General features: G+C 43.7%; 1 protein-coding gene across 1 annotated transcript; it reads right to left on the minus strand.

Annotated features, from left to right (window-relative positions):
* Positions 1 to 90: 90 nt before the first annotated feature.
* On the minus strand, positions 91 to 22,876 carry sestd1 (SEC14 and spectrin domains 1). Its single transcript, XM_085374234.1, has 19 exons — positions 22,636 to 22,876; positions 20,989 to 21,058; positions 20,750 to 20,858; positions 20,014 to 20,104; positions 19,780 to 19,893; positions 14,741 to 14,854; positions 14,527 to 14,621; positions 14,307 to 14,362; positions 12,313 to 12,384; positions 10,635 to 10,792; positions 8,323 to 8,445; positions 7,965 to 8,159; positions 7,681 to 7,795; positions 7,417 to 7,582; positions 6,610 to 6,691; positions 6,393 to 6,515; positions 3,128 to 3,319; positions 2,893 to 2,996; positions 91 to 2,023 (listed from the first exon to the last, which is right to left on the minus strand). The coding sequence occupies exons 2-19, from the start codon at positions 21,056 to 21,058 to the stop codon at positions 1,750 to 1,752; spliced, it is 2,253 nt and encodes a 750-aa protein (XP_085230360.1). The 5' UTR covers positions 22,636 to 22,876; the 3' UTR covers positions 91 to 1,749.
* Positions 22,877 to 22,991: the final 115 nt, after the last annotated feature.

Consider the following 22,991-nt stretch of genomic DNA (forward strand, 5'->3'; position numbering starts at 1 on the left):
ACATATATGAAGGCCCAAAACCCCTCCTCCACAAGAGTTTAAAAAGAATACAAAAACAATATTTTGAAGAAATGTTTTTAAAAGAAAAAAAAAAACGGGGCAGTGTTCTAACAGCCAAAACCCTAAATATATATCTGGATATAGCATGTCAGTCCATGATCAATATAAAACTGTAATAAATGAATAATCTGACATTTACATTTGATATACTTTATTACATCACACTAACCGCTGTAGTCACACACACTGCTCGACCCCAGCCATGGTCAGAGTGATCCATCTCCTTATCCTGGATCATGACTCACGTACAGGAAAATGGGATCACTTGAAAAAGAAACTACACCCACTCATTTGTACAAAGCAGTGTGAGAACTGCTGACTCAGCCACACTAAAGCTAGCCACGTCAAACAGTCTCTGCCTTCACTGTTGAGTTAAAACTCATTAGCATAAAATAATGGTAGCCACTCATCCAGAAACTGAAAAAAGTATGCACATTCATGATCTTTAAAACAGTACCTGATGGTGTGTCTTGATGAAAAAAATGGCCTCCTAGAAGCTGAATCATAGACACCTTTTCCTACTCCCATGTTACTTTGTTTAAACTACAGATGCAAAGTTTGCTGGTTACTTAAGTCAGTCCTTTAGTACATGTTTACCTTTACTAAGATATTTGCAGGAACACAGCTCTGCCATCTACAAAGTGGCTCATGTAACATAAAATGAAGCCTCTGAAAAGCTCTGCTATGCTAATGCTAACCTCTGTCTGTGAAGCCCTGCTCTTGCAGGTCAAAGTTGTTTTTTCCTGTGTCCAAGAAAATAAAGTTGGACTTTTGCTTTTGTTTTTTTATGTTAAAGCAGAAAGAAGTTCATCCAAATAAGAGCCTAAACGCCATTTTCACTTAGCATAATTTATCTGAGTATTAGTTAACGCGGTTTACTACTCTGATGCCACTTTCTGTGAACCCTTGGTAGCAGAAGGCAGGTGTCCTTATTCTATATATGATCTACTGTTTAAGGTGTAACAGGCTGTATTCCTGCATTATTCATTATTATAAGAGTTTTTATTGCTGGAAAAAAGGAATGACACGTGTAGCACGCCGCTAACATGAGGCTAGGAATAAGGTGATTAATGTAGAGAAAATTTTAAACTTCAGGCAGACTTTAAAACAAATTCCAACGAGTACAAACCTTTTACTTTACACCGAATGAAATTTGTTCCTGATGCCTTTTTGAACTTTAAACATTTCCTCGAGTTCCAGAAAGCTGGACAGAAGCTTTTTTTCCAGCCTGTTTGTACTAAAGTACTAAAGTATCAGGACTGTTGATGCAGGAATGAGACCAACAGGAAGCACCATAGAAGCTCTGTCTACTGTAGGAATTGAGGAGGAGGAAGCAGTTAGATACAAGCTGGGACTATTCTCACCTGAAATGGATTATTTTACAGTTGATTATCATCAAAGGAGACATTCCAGTAAACAATTCCAGTATTTTACATTTGTTATGCCTGATCTTCCAGAACCAGATGGAGGAAAGGTGTCCAACATGTTTATCCTCTTGCAGGAAGTGTTATGCAGTGATGCTGATGGTGCAGTGTAGTCTTAATGTAGGGAAAAGCCGCTGCAGTAAGAGAAGCAGCCGACAGAAGGCGATCCTGCCCTAGGCGAGAACACGAGAGGTCTGTAGAAATCAGCAGCCCTTCGCTGACAGGCTTCATTAAGGCTGCTCGGTTTAACATCGTCAGCGATCCATTAGCAATCCTGTGTAGCCCTCTCCAAATCTTCTTCCTGCTGCCCTACATCCTCCTCCTCTTCATCTTGGTCTTCTTTCTCACTAAGTTCTTCTCCAATTACATCTAGTCTTGCATCTTGCCCATTCAACACTTCTTCCTCCCTCTCATCCCCATCATTGTGCAGCCTCGCCTCCTGCAGTTGCAGCCGCCGCTCTTCCACCAACAGGAGGCGCTCTCTGACACCCTCTGCTGCTGCCGCCGTGTCAGTGGGACTCCCAAAGAACTGCTCGCTCCTGAAATCACAAGAACCCCAATTATGAGTTGCTTTTACATCATTACTGACAGGGACTAGAAATAGAGAGCATCCCATATCGGCTTCTCTTCAATGGCTCCCAGTTAAATTCAGAATCAAATTTATAATCCTTCCTCTCGCACACACGGTCTTGAATAACCAGACCCTATCTCATCTTAAAAACCTTATAGTACCATATCACCACAACAGAGGACTTCACTCTCAGACTGCAGCCTCACTTGTGGTTCTTAAGATATCTAAAAGTAGAATGGGAGGCAGAGCCTTCAGCTTTCATGCGAAATCAGCACTGCTCTTTTAATCATTAGTAATTATTAATCTGTGGCTCTCTTCCACAGTCTGTGTTTTATCCTCTCCTCCCTCATCCCCAGCTGATTGTGTGAGATGGCCACCCCTCTCTGACCCTGTTTCTTCCTGTTAAAAGGGAGTTTGTCCTTCCCACTGTTGCTAAGTGCTTGCTCAAAGGGTGTCGTTTGATTGTTGGGGTTTTCTCTGTATTATTTTAAAGTCTTTACCTTACAATATAAAGAGCCTTCAGCTGACTGCAGTTGTGATTTGGTCCTATATAAATAAAACAGAATTTAACTGAAAACTGAACTCATCAGGTTTGATAATGCAGGCATGTTTCAGAGGACCTTGCTGCGACATGACACCTGTAAGCCATGAGGTAGTTTATTACATTTCTGTGTTGATAACTGGCTCTTTATGTTAGGTTTATGCCAGTAATTACTGGTAACAAAAGCAAAGTGAATTCATGTGGCTCTAAATAGCCAAATAAGTGTTTGTATGATTTAGGATAGCATTAAACATATAAAGTCATAATTCAGGTACGTCAAATGAATGTGTACGTACCCATCAGGGAAGATCACAGGCATGGTCAGTCTGTCCAGCAGAGTTTTGCCCAAAGAGTCGACTTCATCTAAAGACTCCGCCTCCACACGTTCCTGCTGTAACACCTGGACCATAGTAAACATACAATTTAGACTTTAAATAACCGTGTGGCTTATTTTTAGTCAATAATGGCATGCTGACGCGTCCAGACTCGACACTGATGTAACATCTGACAGTTTAAAAGTGTTTTTCTCACCCTCTCAGCGGCAGTGTGGAAGTTGAGAGCCAGCTCCAGTCTCTGCTGTCGCTCCTCGGCGCTGACGCTGAACTGTTTCCAGACTCTGTTGAGGCGAGGCAGAGTGTCTCCGGACGAGCGCGTCGTACAGCGCAGAGACTGGCAGAGGACGACGGTGGCCTGCAGCAGTTGGCGGCCATAATCGTAGGTGCTCTGAAGGAACAAGAAGACAGAAACATATTCAGTTCAATAACATCTAATATTAATATTTAAATATAATCTGTTAGACTGACTGCACTTCATTTTGTGCAGACATTCAGACAGAAACGGCACCTGGATGATGAAACCCGAACGACATTTGTGATCCTTCGGCATCATTAGCTTCACAGTTTTGGTTTTGAGTAGCCAGCCTTAAACTAGCAAATAGATTTCCATGAAACTGGTTTGGACACTCTTCCAGCGAGATGAAACTAATTTAGTATGGCTTCTTTGCAAGATGTTTCAATTTTCAGCTACTTGGAGAGTTTGAGTGCCTATTAAGGTCATACTAAAGCATCTCATCTTGAATTGAAGTCCAGACTTGACTAGGCAACTCCAAAAGAATCATTTTGTTTTTCGTGTTTTGGACTTGCTGTTGTGTTTCAGATCATGTTCCTTCTAGATAATCCAGGTGTGCTTGAGCTTGTCCTGAAGCAACAAAGCAACCACAGACCATCAAACTACTACCACTAGGTTTGACTGTTGGTATGTTTGTTTTATTAAATGGTGTGTTAGTTCCACTCCAGATGTAAAAGGACTCAAACCTCACAAAAAGTTAAACTTTTGTCAGTCTACAGAATATTTTCTCAAAAGTTTGGGGATCATTAAGATATTTTTTGACAATTGTGCGACGAACCTTTGAGTTCTTTTGGTCAGTCTTCAGTCTCTCTCATTGTTAAAGCATGAACTCTGCCCTTATTGGAGGCAAGTGAGGCCTGCAGTTCTTTAGATATGTTGTTCTGTGTTCTTGTGTGAGCTCCTGGATGAGTCGTCGCTGCACACTTGGAGTAATTTTGGTCAACAGGCCATTCATGAAAGGTTTGCCACTGTTTTCACGATTTGTGGATAATGGCTCTCACTGTGGTTCACTGGAGTACCCAAAGCCTTAAAAATGACTTTGCCTCCCTCTTCCCGCTCCAACACACCCACCCACACAAGTAGGGCCTTGGGGTGCGGGTGTGTCACCAGGGTGCAGGGGAGGCATCCCTCCCCCCCGTCCCCCCCCCCCGTCCCCTTCTGGCTGCCTGTGCCTCAATTTTATTCCACAACTTAGACATCCACATTACTCACACTCTCATAACACATATATATAGGGCCTTGAGGGTGGGCATGTTAACGGCGTCCAGTGGACGGTCTGTGTATTCAACCCCACCTCTGGCGCCGGTGACCACCTCTCAATTTTAAATCCATGTAGGCATTGAGGGTTCTCGGGAGGGGCCGTGCTAACACCCGCTGCACTCTGGCAGCAGCACCATGCTCGCCCGTGTTTTAAATGAACCTTAGAACAACACACAGCAACACTACACATGAGCGAGAGGAGGGAGGTTTGGGGTCTTCACACACCCCTGTTCTCTGCTGGCCATCGGGGCGGGGGGGCTGGGAGGAGGTGTTGGCCGTCCCATTGGGATCTGGGATGCGGGGCCTCCCTGCTGCTGCGGAGCCTGGGGCGGTCTGCTTGCCTCCACCCCGGGGGAAAGGGTAGCATCTCCTGGGTCTAGGTGCCGTTTCCCCCTCCATGGGCGAGGGTACCTGGACCCGGGGTATAGAGTTTGTTTGGGGAGTGTGATTGTGTGTACATGTCCATGTATGTCTATCCCTACGTTGGGTGAGTGCTGAGTATTTGTATATGTGTGCATGAGGGTGGGAATGCATGTTTGTGTCTGTGTCTATATGTCAGGTCGGGTCTTAGACTCCACCTCTCTGGGAACTCCCAGGCCCTCCAAAGGCCTATCTCACCACAGTCCCTGCCGGTAACTGATGCCCTCAGGGGTCGGTGCGTTGGTGGTTCTTGGTGTCCGGGGCTGGGCGCTCAGGTATGTACCAGCTCACTCCCGGTGACTACTTGGCGGGGCCTGGTGCCTGTTGCACGGTCAGGCCTCTTCCGGGGCAAAGGGGGCCCTTGGGCCTCCGGCCTCTGGGCCTGCAGCTCGGTTCACTCTGGCACAGCTGGCTGCCGGCAGAGCCAGCGGGCACGCCGGTGGAGCCCCCTCTGGCTTCTGCTCCGTGGCTACTGGGTGACCCCTCATCTGGGGCTGTCATCAGCTCTTCCCATGAGGGTGGCACGATGCCCCTCTGGTGGTCCTCCTTGGGCTCTCGCACTCTGGGGCCTCTGGATGTCTGGAGCCTGGATCTCCTCCATGCCTGCTTCATGCCCTGGGAGACGGGGCTATGGCTCTCTACATCCTCTAGCAGACCGTTACATGGGGAAACCATTTGAATTGAAGCGTGCTGATCCACACAGGTGTGCACACGGGTGTTCACTGTTCATAGACATAAACTACACCTTTATTGGCTGCTATTTCCAAGCACATTGTGCACTGTCGGTCCTACGTGCTGCACAACAACATTCAATATTTAGTATTTACTGCTGTTTACACTTAGCTAAACTAACATGATGTTGTTGTGTTTAGTATGTTGCTGTTTTTTTTTTTTGCTTGTTTTCTTCTTTTTCTCTCAACAGGTGATCCAGGAGATTTTTTTTTCCTCTTCTTTCTCTTTTTAAGTGCCCTTTCTCACTGTCCCTCTCCCCTTCTGTTTTTCTTTTCCTTCATCTTTCTTTCTCCCTTTCCTATCCCTCAGTCATGTCTGTCCCGTCTGTAACAACTGAAAATAAAATAAAAAATAACAACAAAGGTCAATCAAATGCACCAATACGGCAAGGCCATGATGATCCATTTGGCAAAGTAAATCCATTGGGTATCCTTGTTGGTCTTCAGACAACAATTCTGACGGCTAAAGAACCAAATGGGACAGGCCAAAAAAAAGAAATGACTTTGTAACCTTTTCCAAACTGTTTCTTTAGATTGTGGCTTGATGAGTCTTGATTCAGCAGCTCTGGCAGTAATCAGGGTCGTCTCCGTCTAATATTTAAATTTGTTTGATGGTTTCCAACATTTAAGTGTGAAAAACACACAAAACACTAAGACATGAGGAATAAGGCAAAAACTTTATGAGCACTGTCATGCTGATGTTTAGGTACATCAGCTGGATTTTTTATGTTAGCTAAAGATCAAGTGAAGCGTCTCACCTGAGCGACATCCACAAACTTCCTGTGTTTGTCCAGCATGGTCCTGGTCTCCTGAGAGTCGTCTCCCAGTCTGACGTGAGTCTTCAACAAGGCGTCCAACAACTCACTGAGCCACTCCACTGCCTAACCAGATGCATGCACAAATTAATCATAACATAAACACATGAAATCCACATATGTGTGTGTGTTTTGTTGCGTTTTGTGTTGCATTCCTCACCTGCAAAGCGTCTTCTTCACATTTAAACAGTTGGACCATCTGTAGCATCTTCAGCCTCCTTACGTCCACCATGTCCTCACATCTGCAACACACACAGTTAAATATGCCTTCAAGTCTGGAAAACAAACAGCAGAACAGATTTTCACACCACATGCTCTTGCTGACACAACACCACAGGGAACTGTGTCTAATCTCCTGGGGGGGTTTGCTTGTTAGGTAATTGTGTAAACCGCTGCCACTACCACAAACAAACCACATACCTCAGAATCTGAACCATTAATGGAGCGGCAATACAAAGTTTGTCCTGAAGGTGGAGCCAGAGGACAGGGAAGAGAAAAGTTTAATATTTGAACAGTTCCCTTTTTTTTGTGGGTGTAAATGAGAAAACCCAGAATGTAGATGAAGCCCAAAACTGGAAAGTTCACTGTGTAAAACATTTGATATTTCTGGAATTTTTAAAAAACATGATATTAGCCTTGTTAAATTATAAATAAAAGGACAGCAGTATTTGTTTTAAATATCCACCTGCATTTTGCACAGAAGCAAACAACTCTTTGTTTTTCCTTAGCCATTAAGCTTTATTCACTCATTTTTTGAGGATTATCGCATGAGTGAGATCTGAGAGAATCACAATCAGGATCGGGGACTTCAGATATCGGCTTTGGTTTTTATCCTGTTAGGAGTGGGAACAGGCAGTTTTTGACTCTAGCTTCAAGTGGGGAGTTAAATACAGCTTCCTTCTTGGCAAAAAAGCCCCCCAAAAACCCTCACTCACCCCTCCCTGTAGCAAAACAAGACAAAAGTAACCTCTGCTTGCGAAGCTGCATGTCCTCCATCACAGACTGGATGTGTTGAACGCCGTCCTGCTGTTCTGTGGTTGGACTCTCAGTTTCCTCCAGAGGCCAGGACGGCTGGCTGCACATCTGCTCCAGCAACAACGACCCCTTCTGTCGCAGCGAGGTAAGACCTGCCTCTGCATTGGAGGAGATTGTTAATGTGACGGAGCACCTTCATGAAAACTATTAATTATCCTGACGGAAAATAAGGGGATTGATTGTTCTGGGTACAAACCAACGGTTTGCAGCTTCTCCTCCAGCAGTTTGAGGTTTTGTTGAATAGCTGCACCATCAGCTGGAGCCACATCAGCGCAGAGCATGCCCAGCAGACCGTCCAACTGCTGAGACAACTGCAGAGACAGAAAACAAACAAAAAAAACCTGGATCAGTCTGAAGAAGTCATTAGCATTTTCACAGGTCTACCCATCCTGGATAACAGCAAGACAACATTACAGGTTAGAGTAGATTTCTGCTGTCGAGCTAGGCTAATAGCCTAGCAGTGCTAAGACTGTGCTTTACCTCCTGCGTGGTGCTGTGAAAGCCCTGTGCTGCCTGCAGGACATTCTGTCGGCTCTCCAGCTGAGCCGCCTGGCGGTAGCAGACGTCGCTCAGCTGCTGCTGCAGCGCCTTCAGCTCGGCCACTTCCTCCTCCTCTCCGGTGCTGAGCAAGGCAGCAATCTGCTGGTTCAACTCCACATAAACAGCAAACCACTCCTGTACACACAGCGAGAGACAGAATTAGCTCATGCCTCACAGTCCTCAAACACCAAAAGCGAGTTTCTGTGATCTTTTAACAGGGAAACTAAAAACAGCAGCCGACTCATCAGATTGTTCAAATCACATGATTCTGATCACGATGATGTGTGTGTTTCGTTACACTGTGCTGGCTCTCGATCTCCTCGTGTTTTTGTTGCAGAGCCTGAGCTGATCGAATCGAGTCCCCGATCGTTTGCTGAGTCTTCAGCAGCTCTGAACCCGGACCCTGCAGCCAGGTGACCACCTGGAAGAGAGAAACACAAAATACATGATCTCCTACAGAGTCAGGAGGACAATCTACTCTGGGTACCTTCGCAAGCCGGCAAACTTGAAAAATGGTGACCATAAAAATGTAAGGAAACATGTACATTTGGTTGACATCTCACGCAGAGCCAGTACACTGAAACTGAAGCATCTGTGCTGAATTTGGCTGTTTTTATTACCATTTTCTTTAATGCTTCAAGTTAAAAAGCAATGAAACTGTCAACAACTTCAACGCGAGGTCGATAATGCATGAAGGAGAATTTGAAAGAACTTAAGGGAAACCACAGCAAAGCCCAGTGCTTAAAGAATCTGACTACATTAACTACACTCCTTAATAACGTGATGTTAATAAAATAATAAATAAAAATAAAGTCTTTCCTCGTATGGGCCACTACATTAGGCACACTGAATACAAATCAACAGCCAATAACATGGAAGCAACTCCATGTGTTTAGGCCTGTAAATGTGATCAAGGTGAGCATCAGAATGAGAACGTTGAAGACTTTGAGCGTAGCTTGGTTGTTGATGCCAGACAGGATGGTCTGAGCATTTCAGAAACTGCTGATCTGCTGGGATTTCCCCCCACAAAACCATCTCTGGGGTTTACAGAGAATGGCCCAAAAACGAAAAAACATCCAGTCAGCAGCAGTTCTCTGGGTTAAAATAGGCTACAGTAACTCAAATAACCTCTTGTTATAATCAAGGTATGCAGAAGAGCATCTCTGAACGTAATAAAACATTGAAGCAGATGGGTTATAGCAGCAGAAGACCACACTGGGTACCACTCCTGTCAGCCAAAGGCAGAGGCTGAGGCTACAGTTCACAGCTGCTCACAAAATCAGAAAGAGAAGACCGGAAAAACTTTGCCTTGTCTTCTGTCACATTCAGATGATAGGGTCAGAATTTGGCATAAACAACAGGAAAGCAGCATTGTATTAAAAAGGCTGGCTGTTGCTGATGGTTTAATGGTGTGGGATTTTCTTGCCACACTTTAGGCCCATTACATCAAACAGAGCATCGTTTAAACGCCACAGCCTAACTGTATATATATCCATCTCTTTCCTGCCAACTATGTAACAAAGCTCAAATCATCTCAAACTGGTTTCTTGACCATGGCAATGAGTTTACTGTACTCAAACGGCCTAGGTAGTAGAGCCACTCAAGCATCTGGATTGCATGCACTTCTGGATCATTTCACTCTCCAGCAGAAACCTTGGTGCATCTCAGAGCAGCAGAGTGACCAGCAGGATCTTTGAACCTACTGCTGCCAGACGTGATATCAGTATACATCATCACATGCTTGAGAATTAAATTAGAATGATCAGTGTAAAGTAAACCAATGTGTAAGCAATTAAAAAGGATTTCTCCTTGTCAACATCAAAGAGTGGAGCCACACTTTTTCTTTTTCCCCCCTTTTTCCACAACAAAACCTACGTTTTCTTTAAAAAGGAAGCATTTACCTCTGTCTGGTAAATGTTTCCTTCTCACAAACTCTAAACCCAGTCTGCCTGTTCATGTAGTGAGTTTTAAATACAAGGAAAAACCAGGATGCCAACACCTGTGACATCACATCAAGAAAGCGGGCTTCATGTGCAGAATTGGTGATGGGTCTGAAATGTGTGTAAGGTTTCCCTGGAAAGCAGTATTTGCATGATCATCATTTTACTCAATAATCTAAAAACAGCTATCAGTATGAAGGCTGTCTGTGTGCTTGTATTTATACAGCACAGTAACCGCTTATCCAGGTGTGTGTGTGTGTGTGTGTGTGTGTGTGCGTGCGTGTCAGGATCATAACTTGATTGTATTTATCAGGTCAGTGATGCCTTGAAGAGCTTGGGCACACACATGAACAGTTTGATCAAGATCTAGGCCAACTTTCCACAACTACCTCAAATCCTCCGAGCTAGTGACCGATATTTTTCAGTTACTATGGTAACCCTAGGCTCATCTCCAAGACACTGGTGTTAACCATCAGCCCCTGCAGCTGAAAGAACTCCACAAACAAGCGAGTTTACTTCATCTCGCCCTCAAGTGCTGCTGAGCAGTGAGGCAGCTCACTGACACCAAGGGTCAAAAATAAAAGTTGCTAAAAAGGATGAAACGCAGCAGTGTTTGCACATGAAACTGAAATATATTGAGATGGACACTCGATGCATGTGTGCGCGTTACCTGCATGACTTTGGCGTGGATCTCATCAAGCTGGGTGCGTTTGTTTCGCTGCCTGCAGAGCTCCTGGTATCTGGTGTACTGCTCTCTGAGGGAGTCCAGCAGCTTCATCACCTGAGGCTGAGCCAGCAGCTCCTCTTCCATTGGACACCAGGCTGGACCTGAAGTTCAGAGAGAGGTCAGGAAGAAGGTCTGTGGGATTTTAGCATTTCACATCTACTCTTACAAAACGTGCTGACAATGGTTCCTCATCAGGAAACTGAAATATCAGCTCTCTCGTGTAGGATACCCCGGCACTATAAAATGAACTGTTCAAATAAAACTTTATCACTGTTTCTCTAAACTTTAATGATTAATTCACAATAGGAAAACTGAGCTAAGGTGGATTGAGGAAATAAACTAAACTGATCATCTGCAAGTGTGATCACCTCTCTAAAGTAGTAGTTTGGGACGTTTGCTGCACTGGAACATTCAGTTGTTTTTAATACAATGTCTCAAACTTCCCAGGAATAGATGTCCCAGCAAATTCACTCTAAAGTCTGACCATGTAATATATTCAGGGGAAAAAACCCTCAAAAGTGGCATCTCATAAGTTCATGACAGTGCAATTAGAAAAGACTTTACAAGTATGGTTTGTGTTGAAGGGTTGGCGAAAGCCTCAAAAAAAAAAAAAAAAAAAAAAAAGCATAGCAGCACAACGGTTTGAAAAGCTGCATCTGAACAAACCACAACACTTCTGGAACAATGCTCTTTGGACAAACAAACGACACCACAGTGGAGATGTTTGGCTGTAACGCGCAGCACCACATTTGGTGAAAATCAAACTCCTCTTACCAACTTTCAAACACAGTGATGGAGGAGTGATGATTTGGGCTGGTTTTGCAGCCACAGGACCTGGGCAGCTTGCAGTCACTGAATTGTTCATGAACCCCTCTGCATACAAATTATTCTAGTCAAATGTGGATTATGCAGCAGGACAATGATCCCAAGCACAGGAGCAAATCCACAACAGAATGACTGAAAAAGAAAAGAATCCAAGATCCAGAGCTCATCCGGCTTGAAAAGCTGGGATTTTAAGAGAGCTGTGCATCAACAAATGCTCCAAATCCAAAAAACTGAAGCAATGGTGTAAAAAAAACAAAAAAACACAATGGGCTAGAATTCTTCCACAGTGATGTGAGAGACTGATAAACTTTAAGCTTAGTCAGAGTTTAGAAGGGCTCCATCTAAATTTACTTTCATTTCCATGGTTATACTTCCATAGCAACTTTTCTGGCTCTCTGCCAGTGCAAGGTTTAGTCCCATCAGGCCTGACGATGCTATACTGCATTTACCTCACAGCATTTTGTGATGATTCTACATGTGCAGCTTCTTGAAGACATACCACAGTAGAAGCAGATCAGCATGAACTGAATTAGTGGATGCTGAGGCCTCAGCTGTGATGTTTCTTAGTTCTTAAACAATGTTACACAGAACTCCAGTAGCCAACACAGCATCCACTTACACTGCGTCACACTGTACTGTACACAGTGCATAGTACTCTCCAGGAAATGAATGGCTGCATTCATGCGCCAAACTCCAGAGAAAACAAAGGACACCTCTTAATTAATCTGTGCATCACCCTTCTGTCTGAGCTGAGCCAGCACAGCGACATTTGGGTGACTGACAGCTGCTTGCTCACCTCCCTGTCCTCCTCCTCCTCCCTCTGAGCCGTTGAAACGTCGCTGCTGCAGCTCCGACAGCAACTCATGACCTTCAGCAGACACACACAGAGACAGAGAGGAGAGTTGAGATTTAAAAAGGTGGTAAAAAAAGCATCAGAAGCAATAATGAGTCAATGCTTGTGTAAATGTTGCTAAATTACGAAAGGATCTGGTGGAGGGAGGAGGGTGGTACTACAAACAAAGACTCCTTTCACCTCAGCCCAAGACGCACACACACACACACAATCATAGGCCCCTCTGTACAGTCAACACATCCATCCTTCCTGTGTTTTCAGTGTGTTCTTTAGATTTTGATGGTAGCAAACTTGCAATGGGGAAAACATGTTTAAAAAATACAATTTAAAAACATTCCTTGTAAATGCAACGATGAAATCAAAACAAAAACCACACAGCTTGCTTTGTTTAAAGGTACAGTGAGTAAAATCTCACCAGTAAATCTCAATAAATCGCAGATTGCTGAGTCCTGTTTTCTTTCCGCTCCCAATTCGAATGCATAATCCGAGCTACAGTAGCCACTGTAGGACAAACAACTCTGGCTGCCCTTCATCCGTAGTAAGTGTAGGCTGTCAGTTTGCTGTTTAACCCAGCTATCGATATGTGTCCACATCCCTTTACTCCGGAGGAAGCCGTAAAACTTTGTGAAAGCAGTCCGATATGAGTTGATGAATTAGTGAAGATCGCTTCTGTTCGATGACAGCGATACTGAGGTGAATGTTGAGGATGTCCTGAACTCTTTTGTCAGCAAGCACTGCCTTTTTTGCTGCTGACAGCCTGTGTTATATATTTGTGTATATTTATGAGTACAAAATTATTTATTTTTGCATTAAATAACCTGGAAAAAAAATAGTGTCTTTACTGTTTGAAAAATGGTTGTGTGTGTTCTTCCAGTTTTGTGCCCATGGCTCAGGACTGCAGAAGCCAAGTGTGTTGTGCTGACTGGCTAATCATTAATACCTCCGCTGTAGTTACTGAACTGCGAAACCACCGCTTTCTAGAATCCAAGAACTCAATCAAGTGGATAGAGTCTCGAGTGGGAGTGGAACGCCCACCTGCCTTATCAATCAGCACTTTTCATTCAACATTACCAGTTAAAATACAGATTTTTAATCAGCAAATAACCTTAGAAACAGCTCCACTAGAGCACCCAGCGTGGCTGACATCTTTGAAATCTTTAAGAAATATCTGTGTTTATTTTTTTTATTTCCACAGTGTGCAGCACCCACACACACCCAAGCACACTGTAGCAAAGATTATGCAAAATGCCTCGACTTCCTAAATGATCATTCTGCTGCAGTGGTCTATAAAAGCAAAATTACTTTAAATTGTGTCACTGCCCAAATACTCACAGACAGACTGTTTGTGCTCTTGGCAAGCTGTAGTTGTCACGTCTTTGTAAAGCACTCCAGTCAACATTTGATGTATTTAAACATGCTCTATTAATTTTTCCTGTGTTAGAATTGTATGTTTCTGCAGCAAGAAGAGCAGAATGATTGTTCAGTCAACCATCATGTCTGTGCTTCATTATCGAGATATTCTCTCCCCTCCTGCCGCCTGCTTGACCTGAAAGCTTGATACAGTTTATCGTTGTGCTTTAGGAGCTATCATAGAAATCACTGTGTGCTTTGTGAAGAAGTAGGTTGGACCTCAATGGGGAAAAGAGGAATGCACTACATTATTTTTCCATTCACAAATGTCCACTACCTGATTTTCAAAACCACTGCTCATCTTATCAGGAGTATTTAATCACTCCTCAGGTCAACGCTAAACTGACCTTTCAATCCACTGAATCATTTAAAGAGGCTTAAAAAAAGTCGAATGCCTCCTCACGCTGGGTGTTGTTACTATCGAGAGTTGCATGTATTTTACCTGCTAGTCCAGCAGTACAAATGCAATCACATTTACATTATCTTAGTTCCTGAAAGAGGATAAAGTAAAGAAAATGTATATTTACCAGTCTGAAGGACAGTCTCAGGGTCAAACGATGGCAAGAGGGCACAGTCGGCAGATCTGCAGAGGACAGACAAGACACACGGCTCTGGATTTCACCCGTCTGCCCTCAGTTTAGTTTAAACTGTAGACGTACGTGTGTGTGTGTGTGTGTGTGTGTGTGTGTGTGTGTGTGTGTGTGTGTGTGTGTGTGTGTGTGTGTGTGTGTGTGTGTGTATACTTACTTGTCCTTGTCCATTGAGCTGCTTTTATCAGCATCATTGATGATCGACAGCTCGTCCAGCAGTGACGTAGACTCCTTCGTGAACTTCTCAAAAACCTGCAACAAAGCCAAACACTCAGTTCTGGTGCCAGGTTACCATGGCAACAAATATTTTAAGTTACAGAAATCCCTCGAAAGCATAAAAAAAATAAATAAATAAATAAATAGATAGATACCAGTCTCTTGTTGAGCCAGTCGCTGTGGTCATAGTCCAGACTTCCTCCGAAATCATCCGTCAGCTGACACGGTTCAATGTAACGAGTCAGCTTATTGGCTGAAACCAGGATCACCTGACAGGAAGCAGAGATGCCAACATGCAACACATATCAGTAGGGAGAAACACACTAAACACACTGTGTGCTATTTTGAGAAATGTCATGTAGGTTTCAATATAGAAGTAACACAGAGGTCAACCTGGACTATAGAAACTAACACGAAACTACAGAACACTTCAGAACATCTAAGTCATCCAGAACAGACAGTCTATCATAAAGCCACTCAATATTACTTTCAGAATTACAGTTTGTGTGACCTTTTAAAAGAAATGCTTTATTAATGTTTTGGAAATCTTACCTTTTGTTAGAAGCATTTACTAATTAGTCCATAGCTTCATCACATATATGTAACAGCAGGCATCAAACTCAAGGCCCAAGGGCCCAAATCTGGCCTCCAGTGACTATAAATCTGTCCGTACTAGTTGTAGCTGTGATCTGCACATCGATATGCAACGTGCACGCACCACAAAACTAAATAGAGGCGCACTCAATTGTACCTGCAAGCTAATACAAAAAGGCACAAAAAAATAAAAAAGGCACAGGAGAAAAAGGAACATTGAGGGCAGACGATTTCAAGATGGTTGTTAGGTGCTACATATGGTGCTGCATCCATTTACCACGAGACACTCTTATATGTCTTGGATTTTGAAACCACACAACCAGCAGGGAAACTAAGCTACAGACTTGGAAGAGAGTCTTCAGAAAGACACAGGCACACACAACGACGAATAAAATATCTTTCTATCAGCCGAATCTCAAAGTTTCATTAATGGCTAAGTGGTAAGACACCAAGGCAACTTGTTGATTATCTATTGATTTGTTGTGGCTTTTATGTGGATCAATGTGTAAATGTATAACGTAAGGCTACATGGGACATGAATGAGCATCCACCCAGGATATTTTATTTGGATTGAAGTAGGGCATGTCAATAAACTGTATACATTCAAGTCCATCATTTGTTGGACAAATACAAATTTTTTTGCTACCACAGAGGATTTTCAATCAAACAACATGTGACAACATGTCACTGAAGTGCAGAATATCAGCTTGAATTCAACTAATTAAAGCATTGCGTTAACTCCATGGAATTACAGGTTTTAATACATAGAATCCCAATTAGTCCTCTGGCATGAACCTGAAACTGGAAGAAAAGAAAAGAAAAGAAAAAATAACACCTGCACAGTCCTGAACCGATGAAGATGTGTTTATTGATGATGTGACTGTTGATAGGAGAGGCACGATGAATTGTGAAGTGTACAGGGCTAAAGACTCTGCTCAGACAAATACTGCAAAACTGATGGGACTGTACTTCACTGTGTAAATCGATAATGACCCAAAGCATACAGCAAAAAAACAAGTGTCGAGTGTCTCGATGCAAAGAAATCAAGACTTTTTCAGCGGCAAAGTCAGTCACCTGATTTCAGCCCAGCAGAGCGTGCATTTCAGTTATTAAATACAAAACTGAACACAGAAAGACTCACAAACATGCAGTGACTGAATGCGTCTGCAGCAAAGGCCCAGCAGAGCAGCTTTAGGGAGGAAACACAGAATATGGTGATGTCCATGGATTCTAGATGTCAGTCACTGGCTGCTACGGATTCTAATCCAATAAACAATCCTTACATTTAAGATCATGTTTGTCTGTCTAATTTGAGGCTCTGATATCAGTGATTGGTGGATTAAACACAGTTTCTTCAATCTCTGCCACATGCCAGGCAGCCAGTCTGTGTGTTCATGTCTCAGGAGCCCTGTGAGACATAGGTATGTCTGAGGAAGGGCATGCATAACTAGTCCTTGTTTTCAGAGGACATTTAGAAGCCACTGCACTGAGTGCTGATTGTTTGGATCCATCAACCAAGCGGAGTGCTTGGAACACAATAAACTTCTCTTTTGGCTTTCTAAATCTGAAGGTGGCGCGTTCAGCATTCCTGAAATGTAGTTTTTAAAAGAGAACAAACAAATATGAAGTGCCTTTTGTTTTGTTTGCTTTTTTAATTGCTGCTTTGTAAGTAAACCTGCTAAGACAGCTGACGTTGAGTCGAACTTCCAGTTGTCACTGCAACAGATGCCGGCAGACGAATTGGACTCAGCTAGCGTGTGTCTGCATGTTTATTTAAATGTGAGGTCAGATGTTTGAGCAGCTGTACAACCCACACCCTGCTGTGTCACCCTCAGAGACACTCCATAGTTCGGAATAGTAACATTTCAGCACCATCACTGGAATCTCTAACAACTGTGTGTGCGTGTGCGCAGAGGGGCGTGCACAGCAGAGATGTGGCCACCAGTGACAACGCAGCATGTATGAAATTCAGCAACTTGTAGCGACTACAGAAAAAATAAAAATAAATAAATAACTGCTGGGTATGCCAGTGCATACTTAAAACTTATCTAAACTTTGAAGCAACTGTTAATACATTTAGAAAAGACAAAAAATAACTGATTGAGATATGACAGTGTGACAAATATATTAGAGGTTTAGCTATGCAACCGCAAGACCGCCAGCAATCAGCCACAAGCTCAGTGATGATGGTCTGTGTATGGGCGGTAATACTCCAGTGCATTGAATGAGACAGATGTAATTTATGAGACCACCAGCTCTCTTTCTTTTGACCATATTATTTTAAATATTTAGCTCATGAGCTGACTTCTGAAATGTTCACATGTCCTTAAACGCACCACCAGGGAGATTTCTTGCCCTGAGAACAAAAACCAAAAAAGCTCCAATTTCACTACTAAAATAAAGTCACCTTAACATTGGCTGTGACGGATTATCTTTATTTAACAACTATCAAGTCGATACAGATCAACCAACTTGCTCCGGTTGCCATGGTAACAATCGTGGAGCCAACGTGGCTGTGGAAATCTGGGTCACAATGACTACTGATCTCTGTCGGTAAAACCATCTGTTGTAATAGAGGAGGAGGCAGACACACAAACACACTCACACTCCATTGATCCTGTCTCAGGTTTCCAGCAGCACTCAGGACAGTTAACGACGCTTAAGGTTGTTATAACTGGCGTACTTGCTCTGTGCGTGATATCGGGTGACAACAAAGATCAGAAGGGTACGTGTGCGTTTTAAACCAAAAATCAAGAGGAAAAGAAAATGAGAATGAAAAAAATCGTTTGGTTCATTCCAATGTTGGAGAAAAACTGGGACATTCACACTGGTCCAAGTCCTCCACGTAAAAGCAGCCATTTCATCCTTTAGGTGTGGCAGTTGCACTGTTTTTGTCTGAAGACGGGGAGGACACAAAGTTGCACCAACAACCTTTTGATGACTGAGAAGAAATCAATTCAACTTTATTTACATAATGCCAAATCACAACAACAGTAACCCCACAGTGCTTTATACTGTAATATAAAGACCATACAATAACAGACAGAAAACCCGAACAACTACACGACCCCCTTTGAGCAAGCACCTGGTGATAGTGGGAAGGAAAAACTCCCTTTTAACAGGAAGAAACCTCCAGCAGAACCACACTCAGCAAGGTACAGCCACCTGCTGTGACTGGTTGGGGGTGAGGGAAAGAAGACAAGACAAAAGACACACTGTGGAAGAGAGAGCCAGAGCTTAATACTAAGTAATGATTAAATACAAAGTGTTGTATAAACACATAGAAAGTGAAGAAGAAACAGTGCATCATGGGAAGCTCCCAGCAGTCTCAGCCTCCTGCAGAGTTACTAAGAGAGGATTTCAGGGCCACATGATCCTTTTATCGAAAAGAAGTGTTTTAAACCTAATCTTAAAGAAAAGTAGAGAAGGTGTCTGTCTCCCAAATCCAAACTGGAAGCTGGTTCCACAGAAGAGGGGCCTGAAACCTCAAGGCTCTGCCTCCCATTCTACTTTCAAGTATCGTAGGAACCAAAGATTTTCCAGGATGAATAGTAAAACTGATTATTTCGCATAAACTGGCCCTGAAGTAACCAGTGCACAAGTGACTGAGTTAAGAGTCAGCACAAAACAAAGTGAAAAGAAAATAAATACAATATTGGTAAATGGCCTGTATTTGTATAGCGCTTTTATTAGAACCACTTCTCACAGCCGCAGTAACAGGAGTCTGGAGCCACGCAGCTGTGTGGGGCTATACTTAGGGCAGAGCGTTGCACTGCGAGAGATGCCAGAAAAAGCACAAGCAGCCTGCTGATAATGACCAGTACTAACAAGGTTAAGTTTTACAGGTATCCCACTACCACCTCTATAGTTTAGCATAAGCACAAAGTGAAGCCGATGTGAGCACAGTTTGTAAGTTTTTGCCCTGATGCCGATGTGTGGCCATGGATTTCCGTCATAAAATGATGAGCATGATGAAACATGATTGCAAGCAGATGTTATTTCCCTACAAGCAGGTATCCCGACACGCAAACTTAACAACTGCATGCGTAAAAATAAGCAAACAAAGCAGCCACCATATGCTGTTAGGCCCTCTCAAGTGCTAGGGGAAGGACTACCTGCTCTTGCAAGCAGCTGCTTGTGAATTTAAAAGTCTACATGTGGGAATCAAGCTGATTTTTGACAGGCTGGAGATGGAAACTAAGAGTTTACACCACGTGTGACAGAAATCTAAAGCCAGAGCTTTGGATTAGGTGTCACCATTTCTCAAAACCAAAACATGTATAATACTGCAAAAAAGAACAGTGTTAGTCTCTGTTTCTTCTTAAGGTTATATGGAACATGGAAAGTTGGAGCAGTGATGAAGGGAACCAAACCCCACTCTAATAATCTGAGGTTTACAAGAAATGCTTCTCACACGCCGGCCATTTGTTTAAAATGGCCCCAGATGGGGAAAATCACAGCTTCACGTGAGGCAAAATATGACTTGTTTTCATTTGAGGTACAAATCTTCAACATCCACAAACCCACTGCTCCAGAGAGAGATCGTGTTTTAAGTGTAAAGTTAGCTGCAAGCTGAAGCAGAAGCAGCTCAGAGACTCACCTCAAAGCCCAGACGGTCTTTCTCCTTCCAGAAGCAGAAGTGTGTCACCTTCTTATCCCAGAATTCATCTGGCTTCACCACGCAGACCAGCGACACTTCAGGTGGGATCACATTCTGAAACAGCATCAACGCCATCATTAGCCCGCTGCTTTTTAAAGAACACCCATAGCAGCCAATGCATTAACACAGCTTAAGCCTGCGTTGTGCCTGCGGGGACTCTAAATGTGTTTCTACCTGCAACATGAGCACCACAGTCTTCACGGTGTTCCACTGAGACTTCCGTCCATCCACGATAACAGTGAAACCCCGAGCCTTACACTTCTCACTGGCACAGACAAAGAGAGGGAGTGTGTTACCAACAGCGCACGCACACCCCATCATTTACATACACAGTTTCCTGTTTGAGCATCATTTGGGTAGCCAGCTCACCAAGCTGCTGCTACCGAGGCTACTTTATGTTTTCTTCACAAGTACAAATGGTAACAAAAATAAAGCCTGAGACTATTTTTTATTTGTTTTATATGCTTTTCACACATTCCCAGCATCGGGTATATTTCTGCTCCTCTTTCAAGTCCATCTATATACCAGTTTGTCAGCTATAAACAACCTACAGGAGCTTAAACAGCTCATCCAGCGTGTGTTGGAAGAAACGAAGCGTGAGCTGAAGAGGCCAGATATGGAAAATGGGACTGAATCACCTGTGGAGCTGCCAAGAATTACAGCTGTCAGATCGTGCTGGGGACGCTCAAAAAGGACGAGTTGAAAAATAGTAACACTTAATAAACTAGAATCATCCTTTAAGCTGGATTTCTACACTCGAGCCACAGGGTTCAAATCCAGCAGCTCCTCGCTGACAAGCCAAAACCCAAACATGTCTAAAAGCATTAAAAGTGAAATCCAACAGTCTCTGGGTGACACAACTGCTCTGGGACACACACCAGACTGTCCTCAGTCGTGTCTCTGTGTGTACCTTGGGATGCTAAGCAGGTAGTCCAGCGTGGCGCTAAGCTCCTCCATGCTGGTCTGATCTGAACTGAGAGGGATGTTCAGAATCAGACCACTGCGCCGGTCTTTACCCCCTAAAGAGTGACAGGCAGACGGGTGGGAGAGGGGAGGAATCAGATTACAGCTCAAACTGGGATGACCACAGGATTGAGGAAACAGGTGTCGATATTTCATTTTCTTTTCTTTTAAATCCAAGTGTTTTACCTGACAAGAAGGCCAGCTTCTTCTTGAGAATGGGGAGGATGGTGGTCGCTTCCATTGTGACAGCAGACATCTGTAAACACACATGCAGACAGTTTTTCCTCCTTAAGTCTAAGGTATCCTTTCTAAAGCTAAAAGCAGTGTGAGTTAGTGGAAAAGAGGCCCACTGTTACACGAGATAGTCAATAAACTCCAACACTAGACCACAGTTTTCAAACCTGCACGATCAGATGTTGGCCCACAGGCTCACACTTTAACAGCTCTGAGGTGCTTGACCAGAATGTGCACAAACTACACAGAAATCCCGCAGCTAACAAGTTTACAGCGTCCTTGCAAGTCAGTGCAGGAGCACAGCAGCCATAGGTGATAAAAAACAGCTCTGGGGGTGGCTGCTAAAAAGCTGCGTCCAGCTCCGAAGTGTCAGAGCAATATCAGCGAAGCAGCACTGTGATTTTCGTGTGCGGATTTTCTCTCAGCTGGCGCTTCTCCCGGCCGATTCAGATTCTTGGCTCCGGCCTCGGCCTGCGATTTACTGCCCGCCTCATCGGCATGTCAGCACAGTTCAAGCAGTCAGCCAGTAAATCAGTCAGTTTGCATTTCTGTCAGCTTATCGGCCGACTTAACATCTGTGGTGATTTTTTTTAACCCCCGCCCTTTCTACAGTTGTTGCATTGTTTCTCACACTCTCCTATTAAAGGCTGTGCTCCTTTAAAGAACAGTCTGGGCTTTTCAGTTAATTACAGCAGTGCTGGAGGACTTAATGTAGGCTCTACAGAAAAATGTCAAACTATTCCTTTTTTATTCCATCTCAGTGTTTTTGTAGATTTAGCTCCTTACCATCTAAGCTGCTTTCTGTTGCTTGTAATTTGAGACACAGCAATCACCCCCATGCAAGCCATAACACAGGATTGCAACTCCTTTAATTTTAGTGTAGTGTTCGGATTTATTCAGTTACACAGGCATGCTGAGTGCAATCATGCAGTTCACACAGTGACCTTGACGTGATGTGGCACACAGACACTCAGCACTTTATCGAGCTTCTAACTTGGAGTTATATTAAAGCTTTGTGTTTGCAGTATTCTTGTTTTTGGCCTTACAGTGAGTCATGTCGATCTGGTGTCTGGAGAGCTGTGGGGTCCTTGCTTTATTACATCTGATGATCACACAGTTCTGACTAGTTGAAGATTTTGAAAAACAAAATTCTTTCAGTCATGACATATTTTATCATTTTTACCTCTTTTTTTTTTAAAAAAAGTATAAACTCATGCTCCACTATCTTCTGTTCTACTCCTCTGCTAAACTTTGCGTCACATTTATGATTTGGCACAAAGGTGTTCATTGTGCTATTTGCAGCAGATGTAGTATTAGTTAGATTAAATGATTTGGTCCCTGCAGCACCAGTCTGTGTCTATCTCCTCCTGGTGCTGCTGCTGATGGGGCTTCACCTTCGTCCTCCTGCAGCTTATCCGGCCCAGCTCGGTGTGTCTCGGCTTGGTTCGGCTCGGCCCACAGACACAATGACCTACATTCACAGCTGCAGACTGCGGCTGCTGCAGCCGTAACCTCCCCTTCACCGCAAACCTCGACCCGCCCAGCCTCGGCAGCTCCGGGATCCACAACAGCAGCTATCGATCCCGCACGTTTTCTTACCTTTTCAGTCAAATCTGCGGCATTTTTCCCTGTCCCGATTTTTTCCTCCTCCTAGTCCCCCCTCCTCTTCTCCTCTGTCGCTTCTTCTCCTCTGCAGTTTTTCCCTTCTTCCTCTCTCTTCCCTACTCCTCCTCTTCTGTGTCCTCTCGGGCGGATTTATCAGCAGATAGTGAATCTGTTCTCCATGAAAAACACCGATGAGCTCAACGAGCTCACAGTACGCTTTCAACACCGCTGCAGTCCTACTCCAAACACACACTCACAAGGCAGGCGTTGGAGCTGGCTGTTGTGCGCAGCCTCAGTGTAGCCAAATCGAAGAACGCGACTTCCGGTGAAAACGACTTTCCAAATAAATG

This window comes from Diplotaxodon limnothrissa, linkage group LG16, assembly GCF_057381915.1.
Source record: "Diplotaxodon limnothrissa isolate DT_005_m linkage group LG16, D_limnothrissa_male_GT1.1, whole genome shotgun sequence".
Lineage (NCBI taxonomy): Eukaryota > Metazoa > Chordata > Actinopteri > Cichliformes > Cichlidae > Diplotaxodon > Diplotaxodon limnothrissa.

Bases quoted from the DNA above. Each gene is read 5' to 3' on its own strand.
- sestd1 (XM_085374234.1), bottom strand. From the start codon at position 21,058: ATGTCTGCTGTCACAATGGAAGCGACCACCATCCTCCCCATTCTCAAG. The intron at 6,692-7,416 runs GTTACTTTTGTC...TGTGTGTTGCAG, and splicing joins ATGCAGCTTCGCAAGCAGAG to ATGTGAGGACATGGTGGACG. The intron at 2,024-2,892 runs GTACGTACACAT...TTGTGATTTCAG, and splicing joins CCTGTGATCTTCCCTGATGG to GAGCGAGCAGTTCTTTGGGA.